Genomic DNA, 11,916 nt, shown 5'->3' with positions numbered 1-11,916 from the left:
ATAGTAGAGATCAAGCTGTTGACAAGCATCTTTTATAGTGAAAACAGAACCCCGGTACCTCTCTCAAATGAGTTCTTGATGTCGTTGACTTCCAGCTGAGATCCAGATACACGAAATATTCCTTGGTGCTGGAGGCCTGTACAGGGAAAAAACAAAACAAAGAAAGAGGATGAGGAAGCAAAGAAAAGCAGAAGACCAACTCATGAGCTTAAATCCACCTGCGGTCATACAAATGAGAAAAGAAATTGCCCAAAATGACACATCCATAATGATAATTACAGATAATAATTACTAAGCAAGATTAAGTTACTGTAACTAGGCTGAAATATTTTTTTTAGATTTATCTCTGAGTGTCATCAGTTGACTGCCAGATAAGATGCAGAGGATGTTATCTACAGTCACACCTTTCAATGCTTAGAATTATAAATCTGCTTCAGTAAGTAATATTTAAACTCAACAGTCATACAAGTGAGAGGTTTCTCTCTCACAATATGTATGGGAATTTCAGCAGAAGAACTGCATAAAGATAAACAGGGCGGAGTTTGCATATTTCCATGGAATAAACTGAAACTCCAACATCTGTACTTATGTTTGTTTTATTGTACCTTTTATATCTTACTATTTTTTTATTATATTTATTATTGCATTTTGCACCAAGGGAGTGGCACTCCAATTTCGTTGTACCCTGTACAATGACAATAAAGGCTATTCTATTCTATTCTTCTATTCTATTCTATCTGCATCTGTGAAAATGTTACTTTCTCCCACACTAGATAAACATAAGAAGGTTGGGTTATAAGAAGACCTCAAAGAAGGTATAAATACAGCAACTACTGTAACACTGTAAGGGCTGACAGTATACTACTCACCATACAAATTTATGTAGCGAATACAACTCTCAACCACACGAGGAATAGCTTGTCCAGAGTCCTTTGAAGAAAAGTCAGATGATGAGTAATTTGTCATTTTGTTACATGTATAAGAGCCTAACCAATACTACATTTCTTGCAGTGATTCGTTACAAAAAAAAAAAAAAAATCACTGGTGTATAATGTCCTTGTTTTTCTTCATTAACACATAAAATGAAAATTGTGTAAAAAATATGTAATAAACAGGATTATATCACATTTTGAGGAGCTAATTTAGCCAAAATCTAATCAATTAAAACACATGTCTCACTTTTGTGTTTTCTTAATGCATATCTGGTGCATGCAGACTGCTGACCGGTTCATGGCCCAATAGGAGCCAGTCAACACCATGTTAAAAGAATATAACCATGCACACCCAGTGTAAGTGAAGCTGGTAAGTTTAAATACAAAGTGTGTGTGATCTTATTAAGACAGACTGACTTGACCTCACAGCTTTTCCTTTGCTCATGCTCAGTCTCCCATAATAACTCAGTTTCACTGATGTCGTGGATTATCACAAAGTATACAAAAATCACTAACCAACTGGAATAGCAACACCGGAGGCCTATTGAAATGTGCTTAAACATCCCTTATGTCTTTTTTTTATGCAAACAATCAAGAGCTGCGCTTAAATTAACAAGAGCTTATCCAAAAGGGCACAGACTCAATATGAAGTTCGGGCCTAAAATGGCAAGATAAGAGCACTTAGATGTGCACTCAACTCTCCTTCTGCCTGTGTGCTGGCTCCTCTTGTAAATCACTGCTGGACGGGGACTCGGTACATGCTTTTAATGATACAGTGGATCTGTTTACAGCCCTCAGGGGTATACAATGAGCCCAAACACAACAGCCATACTAAAATCGACTAGCTATGGTTGGAGTGCAGCAGTGAGGGTTGAGGCAGAAGTCTGGGTGCTGCTAGATTATGTAATGTGATCTCTTTGGATATGACAGACTGATTTTGATCTATAAGGAATAGAAATTTGCACAGACAACTGAAACTACAGCTGTAACCTTCAACTCAGTCTGTCTAAGTGGCAGGTAAATAATTTGTTAGTACAGAATAGATGCAGGAAATGAGAAAAGGTTCGCAGCACGAGCCCCCCAACATGCCTCAGAGTTTCTACCTGATGTCGAGTGTGTGAGTTCCGTCGTCCACGGCTAAAGAGAAATGTTGCAAGAGTCGGAGATGATCAGAGATGGAAAAAGGGGAAAAAAGCAAGATCCAGATTAGCACCTCAGCAGCTTCCCACCAAAGCTTTTACTAAGAGAGCGTTACATTCCACTCTGCGCTGGCATCAAACCCATAACAAAACAGCAGGAACTGGACAGGATCAGGCAGGACTCGACACGGCCACCGGCGAGAGGCAGTGAAGAGGCCGGAGGAGGGGGGCAGCACACCTTATCAGTTTGGCATCCACTCCCCGACTGCCATCTATCCTGCTGTTTTCACTGGCCTCTGCTCTTACTCTGGAAGCAGAGGAGAGAATATCTCCTGCCAGAGCAGCTCAGTGATGCCAGGTCAGCAGTGAGTCAGGGGAGCTGATGGAGACAAACATTTATCCTTCCAACTGCTGTTCCCTTCCTCCTGCTGCCCTCCAAATCTATTAATGCCACCACCCCACACATCTGAGAAACAGACCGCCAGAGCTCGCTGACTCATGAGGAAGGTTTCCAGAATCCATCTTAGCACAAATGTTCATGTTTTGTTGTTGGTAAATGATGATCAAAGCTAAGACGCTTACGGGGGAACCCACCAAAATGACCAGAAAGCCAGAGGGAAATAGAAAACGGATAGGAGAAGGTGAACAGTCAAGCGGGAGACTGGCAATCAGTACCTTGATAAATGACTCCAAATTGCCATTAAATAACCTAACATTAAAAACAGAGCGGGGTCTAGCCCGCCGGGTGCCAGTGAGGGTTCTGTACGGCCCATTGGGATGTCTAGAACACAAAGAATGAATCAGAAAAGGCAAACAATGCATTTTGTGGTTTCCCTCTTTGCACATTTATGTCCTTTCAAAACCTGAACTGAAGAGGAGGATGACTAATCTTCAAAACCTTTCAACTCCAGGTGATGGCTGGACGGATGAATAAGGGTATTTTTTCAAACACAGCTGAAACCCATGAAATAACATTTTCTTTATAGCCTTTTTTTAATCCTCCACAAGATACAACAGGCCAGAGAAATGCCAGACCCACTGGGAGCTTTGTATGTGTCAGCATCCACCTCGTGACAGAGCCTGCAGGTGACAGTCCCTTTTAGTTAGTGTGTATGTTATAATGCTGTTCTTGAGATCTGGAGGACTTAAGTGAAATGAATCCATGACTTAGGTTCCCTTTGCTGCTCAGCCATAGTGTTAAAAACCTTTTTGGTGAAAAGGCCTGAAGATGTTAAAAACAGTGACCAAACCCATCAAACTCTGCAGAGCACATGAGGACACATCTGTCTTACGTTGTTTGACCAAAATCAAATTTTGCCGAGAAGAAGGAAGATCAAAATTACTCATTATTCATATCATTACTAGTAATCAAAATACATGCCCTTTTTGGTCAACGGTACACATAAGAAATGCTTTAGTTTGAAAGTGTGACCCTTCCCCTGCAAAAATATAAGGGTAGAGTAAATTTTCCTCCTCGAAGAGGCAAGTTCAAATTAAACTTCTATTCCTTGTTGAGTTACTAGTCACTAAATATGGTTCCTTTCATCAAATTAAGCATATTATCTGCTGATAACAGCCAGCCAACGTCAGTCGATAGCGACTCTCTTTAAATTGCTTTAACCGGCCTATGTCTACTACTGCAACACCCTTTGCAACCTGTCTCTATCTCAGCCTTTCATTTTATTGTGTGTCCGACTTCATCAATGCCATCAGCTGTCACTGATTTCTGCTGGTCTCCCTGTATATGGTGTCCACACATGTGCATCAAAGGAAGAGAGGTCCTAGAACTTACCGACAGAAATATCATACTATATAAAACTAGTATAACCAAGTTATTTAACTACAGAAGTAGTGAAGTCGCTGTTGAAAGGGAAGTGAATATGCGCAGGTGCTGATGTGTCTACTTTACCTTGTGGTCATGTATTCAGCTCGGTGGCCTGAGATATGAGAAAAGAGACAAGGTGTGACAAGAAGTTAGTTGGGTGGACATGCCAAGACTCATCACTGCAGTCCCTGCAGTGAATTGTGCATATGGCTAACAAAGCATTTGCCATCTGCTCACAACCACTGGCCTTTTGAGCAATCCAAAAGAAACCCATACAGACTGTTTTTCCACATAATATTACAACCTGCGCCGAGACAGTTACATCAAAATGTAGTTCAAACATCTAACAGGACACAGATGCACTTTTAAAAGTTATGGGTGCATGCACACGCACACAATGCACAGAGCTAAGTTTAAAACAAGTAAAAGAAGATGAAGCAAAAATAACTACCAAATGGTTTCGCATAACAGGAAGACACTCAAATTTTTGGGTGACTCAAACTGTACTTCATGCAGACACCAAAATGACTAAGTAGCATGTGGGAGAAACAGGAGGGTTATTTCTTCCTCTTAACTTAAGGCTCCATTAATCATTCAGCGTCGAATTTGAAGGAGACCACCGGGACTGCCTGTTAGAACAATGAACTGACAAATACAAGCGGAGCCCTTTAGGAGATCCTACCAGTGTAGAACAAGGGGGGCCTGTTCTTATACATGGCAGGCCATTAGGTTTCAAGCAAATCAATCACTAAGATGGATAATACAAGTTCATAATTCCCCCTCAGCTCTGACTTGCCTGGTTTAAAACCAGATTACAATCTAAGAGCTTTGACTGGTGACAAAAGCAAACAAACAACGGGAAGTTTGCCACAGAATAGACTGAATTTGCTCAAGGTGGACTGCCAGATATAATGGAATTCAGTAAAGTACACAATTATTCGTTACACTAGATGTTTGGATATTGATTGGGGCTAATAAGTCATTTTGGCTGGTAGAACATTTCCCATTTCAAGGTATGAATTAAGCGCAAGTACAATACAGTCTAAGGGTAAATACGGGGTCGCGAATGTACCTTCACCAAGTGCCCTCTTCAGCAAGTCGTGCTTGGCCTGCAGTTTGGAGATGAGATTGCTGCCTTCCAAAAACTCACGGAATTTCTGTGGAGAATTTAGAGTAATTACACAGCAGCACTGAGCACCGGCAGGAGCACCCACTCTTAAGACGGCAGTCTGTGATGAAGCAGCCAAGGCAAAAGGACGTGCTAAGCGCCCCTTTTAGAAGCCCTTATCAGAGCATGTCCATCCCTGGATTGAAACAAGATTGCAGCTGGCTTTACAGAATGGAAATATTCTGGGGCAGTTACTCCTCTGCCAGCTGATCAAAGATTTCATAGGAATGATGTGCATAAGTTAAACATCACCTACAACCCAAATATCAAATATATTCATATATAGATAAAAGCTTTGACTACATGTTCTAAGATTTATTATATAGATAAAATCTGTTGTCTCTTCTTTAGAAAAAAAAAGCAACACTAAAAAGTAAAGCTGCATTACAGAGAGCATGGATTTGATATTTATTTCTGTTTTCTACATTAAAAATACATTTTAAAGTCATTACTTTCGCTAACTTTCAGCAGACCTCATCTCTGCACTCACCATGAAGTAGAACTGCTCCGTCTCTTGCTGGTTGGCTCTCCTCTTGGCGATGCTGGGCTTGCTGAGGTACGTCTCCGACACTGTGGACTTGACTGATTCGGTGGACCGGCTGTGGTGGAAGCACTCAGACACATCGTAGTCTTCAATGGTCACCATGTCCTGGATGGTGGTCAGGGTTGCCTCTGATGTCTTTTTGATCTGTGAAAAGAAGAGAAGGTGAGAAAAAGCTGCCTGCATAAAACCCTGAAGTCATCTCTTCAATATCACCATGTTACCATCTCAGTATACACAGAAACTCACTTCATCACACTCCCTGAAAACTACTCTCTATCCCATGACACACTTTAAAATTCAGGTGGTTTCTGACGAGGTGAATGCTCCCTAAAATAAAAAAAAAAATCTGCAGATGGTTCAAAGTGACTCATTTATCATTGTGTACACACTCACGGGGTGCAGAGGTGAACAGTGTCAGATGGAAATGCCAGATTGAGCTGTAGGCTTTTAAGATCCATTTTCATAACCACGTCTTCCCCGTCAACAGTTCTTCTCTCAGAGCTTATAAACACCAGGACTTGGCCAAGCATGCCCCACCACTTAGTGTGAAAGATGTTCGACCACTGCTGCAAGAGCTGCAGGGCATAACTGTGTCCATAATATTATGACATAAGATGGCACAACATGTAACATTCAAATGAGAGAGTAGATAAGTTCCATAAAAGTTAAAGACACGCACACACACACATCCAGGGGTAAAAACTGACCATTTTGGCACATGTTTAAGCCTTCAGAGTCATCCCAAATGTAAATATATATATATATGGGATCAAGGCACTTGCAGAGTATGGACTAATGGCAATACAAACAGAGCAAATATAAACAGAGAAAAAGTAAAGGAGGCAGACAGGGAGGCATAGTCAAGAGACTAACTGAAGTGTGTTAAGTGTGAACATGAATCACTGATGTGGAAAAGCCACCATAAACCCAAACAACAACAACAACAACAAAAACACAAAAACCCACCAACAAGAACTTCCCTGGAAAAATTAAGCGAAACTGCAGCATTTCATGGAGACACTCACCATGTCAGTTCAATTACTGAGATTTTAAAAAGGTGGGGAACACACAGGTCAATGGGACCCTGAATGTAATGCAGCTGGAATTCCTCTTGATTATCCTTAATGATCAGAATGACCCCACCTCAAAAGGTAGTGACCCCATTTGTCAGTTATTTAGTGAGCTCAACCTCAGAGGTAATGAAAGAAAAAGGCGAATTCCTCGTGTAACAATTATACACACTGAGACAACTGTGGATTGTGGCTTGTTTCTTTTAAACTGCCTGACCCGTGACTCATTTCACCTTCAAAGAAGAAGAAAAAAAAGTCGCCCTGAAAACCAAAGAAGACTTTTCAGCTTTCATGTGTTGCTGTGATGAATTACGCCGCTGACACACATGCCCGGGCACACAGAATGGATGTAGTTACAGAGTTATCCCACCTTTCATGAAGGAAAGGAAACACGCAGACACTCACGCACGGAACATGAAATGCTAGATTCAGTAAAGTGAAACTTTCAAATGACTACAAAGGCAAATTTACACAATGACAGGTAACTTCTAACATGTAGTCGTTGGTTATACTCTGAGTGCGTTTGAGTTCCCTCTCCCTGTGTTCCTGGCAGCCTCATTCAGAGTGGCACCATGGAGGCGAGAGGCCCAGCTGTCATCATGAAGACAAGAGCCATGCATGTGTGATAGAACTGCTCCTAGTGAAAAAGTTGTTGAGTTTATCCATTATTCAGCAGACGGATAGTTACCAGTGTTCGGTGCAGGGCTCAGTTACAGCAGAGCTCTTAGAGAGACTCGGTGGATATGCGTGTTAATCCGTAAATTATAAACCATAAATCCGGTGTTCTCTATAATTTGGTATAGACGTTTCAAAAGTAAGCAAGTAGCCATCATTATCTAAACTGAACTTAACTTCAGCACTGTTAAAAGCAAAAAATAATTCCAGTCGCAAAAAAGTGGAATAAAGGTTTATTCTGCAGGGAAGCGCACCACTCCTAGTTAATCCTACATCCGTCATCAGAAGTCAGACTGCTGTCCACAGCTTTCAACAGACCCTGCAGTACAGTAAGTGTGTAATTTGCTGATCTTCCGCTATGAGCACACACACAGGCTTTGATGTGCTTCCTTGATATTTATCTGGAGGAAAAACAAACACTCCCTGCAAAGATGATGCTATTAGATTGCCAGGGTTTAGTGTGAAACATCTTGAGAATAACCATTAAGTGTGCTTGTGTATTTGCAGGAGAAGACGACAGAAATCAGAGGAGGAAAATTAGTCTGTGTGAGCACTGGGTCATGCAGAGGCAAATGAGATCTAAATGGGCAGATTATTAAGTCTGCAAAAAGACAAATCACACCGACTGACTGATGAGGAGAAATGAAATTATGTCCTTAGAGAAATGAGTTTTTTGATGAAAGAAATCCAGCAGGATTATGCTAAGCCCTACGCCTAAATAAAAGTGAAATCCCGCGTCCTTCTCCCTGTGCTGCACTCTATCCAGCGCCAATGCAGAGTAAATTATTCAGCAATGTTTTCTTTCACTACTTCACGGGAGCCAAAGAGGTTTGAGGAAGCAGCTGCACTTCTCTATGAAGCACTGCCCTGTAGTTTTTCCTGTCCAGATAAAGACAGACGCTCCTTCTCCCTTGTACGTTTGACAGTCCAGCTTGTAGGTCGCCACAGTGCTTAGAAAGTTCATTTTCCAAGGATGTATCTGGCACGTCATGCCCAGGAAGAGAGGCCATCTGGTGATCCTAACATGAGGCAGCGGCGCCCTCCAATTTTGACCCACCAGGACATCCGCTTCAGCGAGGCAGGAGGGTCATGAAGGGCATGAAGCAACCGGGGCTTTTCAACCACACACACAGTCACAAGTATATGCACAGTTGATTAAACACTATACGTACTGCAGACAAACTGTGATGACGCCAACAGGACTCTGACTTGTCTGGTTATACTCCATGAAACACCACAATCTGAGTCTCAGTAAATAGGCTGTGACTGAGGATCATTTTCACCACTGACTGACTGATATTTTCTTCTAATGATGTGGGGTGTATGTGTATATACACACATACACACAGTCGGTCATAAAGCTTGTTAAATTCAATTATTAAAGTTACTGAATGTATTTTGCATATTCAAATAAGCCGCACATACTGTTATTCTGCACTCATAGTTCATTCCTGTAGACGTAGAGTTTAGACGTCTGTTTAACTAAAGATTTGACCATCTGATCAAAGGGAATATAAAATGATGATGAATGCAGATGAAGTTGTGAGGCCTGATCATGTGTGCGTCTTTGTAAGAGGATAAAAGAAGAAAGTGCAGCGATGTGGAGGGAGAGAAGCAGAAAGGAGAAGCAGGTCAGACGTGATACAAAGTAACAGCCCGATGGAGGTGACTGCACTCTGAACCAACAAAAAGCCTTTCTTCTCCATTTTCAAGAAAACAAAATGTAAATTTACTCAGGCATGCTGCAGATGCATTAAAACAAAAGAGCCTGAGAAGCAAAGAAGCACCTACAATGTCAATGCAGCACAGGTGGGAGCAAAACGACAGGCTTCACAGAGAGGATTTCAGAGGCTACCTTCGGGGCATGAGCAAGAAGAAAAAACACAGTTTGTAAGCTTGTGTCTCATCTATAACTATTTTCCATCTCACCTTGGATGACTTCTGGCTGAAGTTAACTTTGTTGAGCATCTTTAATTCACTGTCAGCACCGTGCATCCAACAAATAAACACATAACAAAGCTGCCAAATCTCAGGCAGACAACAAAACTGAGACATGTTTGATGCAACTAAATCCCCTGCAACACAAACACCCGGATTGCGATTTCCATTTTTCTTGCCCCCATTTTACCTCTTCATTTTCAATCTTCAGAGTAGCGATACGAGACTGCAGCTGCTGGAACCTCAGTATAAGCTCCCCATTCACTGGTGGCTGCACTGAGATCTGACATACCTGGAAAAATAGACAAATCACAGCATCACTGACCAAGAACCTGAAATTTCAAGCTATCGGAGGAACAAGGTCACGTAAGCTCTAAATTTAAACAGGATGTAGGCATCCAAATTCTTTTTCCAATTGCAAGGCAAACCACAGTGACTTCTCACAAATGAATGCAGACACCGACACAAAAACAGCCAGTAAACAGACACGCTATCAGCAGAGTGCCAGCCAAACAGTAAAATCCCTAACACATGTTGAGCTTCATGACTTCAGGGGAAGTAATAACACATGATTTGTTAATTTCAGTACCCCATAAAACCTGATCCAGCAGCCCATACGCAATAAAAAGCTGCACTCAAGCCACTGAATATCTGACCTTGTTAAGGCTGAGATATTTTTATTTTTCAAAATTAAGCTCAAAGGTATTCAGCATATTTGCACCACTTATTAGATATAATCCAACTGCACCACATACTTCGTCTCCCATGTGAGGCTGGAACTCAAATTTTGCTGGAGGACAGAAGGCTGTAGGGTACATCTCCATGAACCTCTGTCGGTCACTTCGTGGATCTAAACTGTCCACTGCATTTTCGATGATGTCAAGACCCTCGTGGCGTGACGTCTCCAAGTTGTATTCGGCAGACAGGTAAGTCCGCAGGGCACGATTCAGACTGGCATGGTAACCCAAATCACAGCACTGGATGGAAAAAAGAAAGAAAAAAAGGCAAATTAGTAAATTGATTTGATCAATTATGGTTGATTATTATGGAGTTTAGACTATCTAGCTTTAATTTAAGAGAGTTAAACAAAATCATTCAGTTATTATTATTCATCAACTTTACTCTTCACTCAACCTTTGGCAAAAAGTAACTGAATAATTCACCCACAGACTATTGTTACTTAGCCACGTTGGTTATTTCTTCACATGTTCAGCGGATAAAGAGGCCTGCAGTTGATTCCAAGTGTGACAAATGCATTTCGAAGTGGTTTCTGTAAATCCAGACCATGATGCAAAGGAGCACTCGATGCAAGTGAAAAAGCCACCCTTGATTGATTGATTGATTGATTGAATCTTTATTTTGAACATGTTGAAAAAGTACAACAAAATAGAATTAAAAGAGACAAATGAACAAAGCAAAACAAAAGGAAAACGAGCAACCACAACTCCAAATAACTTTCATGTTCAAAAAGGAGCAGGAAGAAGCATAAGCTTATTTAATCCCACCCCTTTTCCACTATCTAGTATCAATAGACTACAGAAATACCTCCTTGCAATTACATTATGTCATGTGTATTTTTTATTTTTTTATTTTTTTTTATTTTTTTTATATATACATATATGTTTCTATCTATCCATACATACGTATATACACATACGCACATATACACATTTTCACTAACCCCATTAACACCTGAAGGATACACAACCTACAAATATATATATATATACCCATACCAATATACCCGTGCACCCGCACATACATGAAAATATTAGACAAGAACACCCTGTCAAATCTCTACCTCTTCCCTGTACCTTGTAAAAACCATATCCTTAAACCGCTTTTTAAACTGCACCATGCTCGGACATTGCTTCATATCTTTACTTAGTCTGTTCCACAGCTTCACTCCACACACAGAGATGCAAAAACTTTTTAATGTTGTACGGATACGAGGATGTTTTAAATTTAATTCCCCCCTCAAATTGTATCCCGGTTTCCTTTTAGAAAACATTTTTAGAATATTGTCAGGAAGCAGGTTGTTTATTGCTTTATATATAATTTGTGCAGTGAGAAAATGAACCAGATCTGTGAATTTTAGAATTTTTGATTTTAAGAATAGTGGATTTGTATGATCTCTGTAACCAGTTTTATGGATTATCCTTATGGCCCTTTTTTGTAATATAAAGATTGATGATAGCGAACATTTGTAAGTATTGCCCCAAACCTCTGCACAGTAATTCAAATACGGTGCAATCAGGGAACAATAGAGAATGTGGAGTGATTTGTGGTCCAGAATGTGTTTTACTTTACTCAAGATTGAGATACTTCTTGAAATTTTGTTATGTATATGATTTATATGAGACTTCCAGTTTAATTTATCATCTACAATCACACCAAGAAACTTATGTTCAAGTACTCTTTCAATTTCCACACCATCTAACTGAATCTGCACTTGTGCATTTCTAAGGGAATTCCCAAATAAGATTATTTTAGTTTTACTTAGATTTAGCGATAGTTTGTTCCTGTTAAACCATTTTTTAATTTTGCACATTTCTGAAGTAATTGTATCCTGCAGCTCCTTTAGATTCCCCCCAGAACAAAAAATATTTGTGTCATCTGCAAATA

At 40.4% G+C, this 11,916-nt stretch overlaps 1 protein-coding gene across 2 annotated transcripts in view; it reads right to left on the bottom strand.

Annotated features, from left to right (window-relative positions):
- Positions 1-11,916, bottom strand: part of srgap1a (SLIT-ROBO Rho GTPase activating protein 1a) — an 80,288-nt gene that overhangs the window by 17,704 nt on the left and 50,668 nt on the right. Inside the window, exons 7-14 of one of the 2 annotated variants that reach the window (XM_063480073.1) lie at positions 10,047-10,268; positions 9,482-9,583; positions 5,555-5,752; positions 4,969-5,053; positions 3,981-4,008; positions 2,747-2,852; positions 870-930; positions 59-136 (exon numbers count right to left, since the gene is read on the bottom strand). In XM_063480073.1, coding sequence (XP_063336143.1) covers positions 59-136; positions 870-930; positions 2,747-2,852; positions 3,981-4,008; positions 4,969-5,053; positions 5,555-5,752; positions 9,482-9,583; positions 10,047-10,268 — 880 coding nt within the window. Of the gene's footprint in view, positions 1-58; positions 137-869; positions 931-2,035; positions 2,070-2,746; positions 2,853-3,980; positions 4,009-4,968; positions 5,054-5,554; positions 5,753-9,481; positions 9,584-10,046; positions 10,269-11,916 lie in introns of both variants that reach the window. The other variant, XM_063480072.1, reaches the window with a different exon arrangement.

Source organism: Pelmatolapia mariae, linkage group LG7, assembly GCF_036321145.2.
Source record: "Pelmatolapia mariae isolate MD_Pm_ZW linkage group LG7, Pm_UMD_F_2, whole genome shotgun sequence".
In the NCBI taxonomy this organism is placed as follows: domain Eukaryota; kingdom Metazoa; phylum Chordata; class Actinopteri; order Cichliformes; family Cichlidae; genus Pelmatolapia; species Pelmatolapia mariae.
This window is presented reverse-complemented; position numbering and strand designations above follow the sequence as displayed.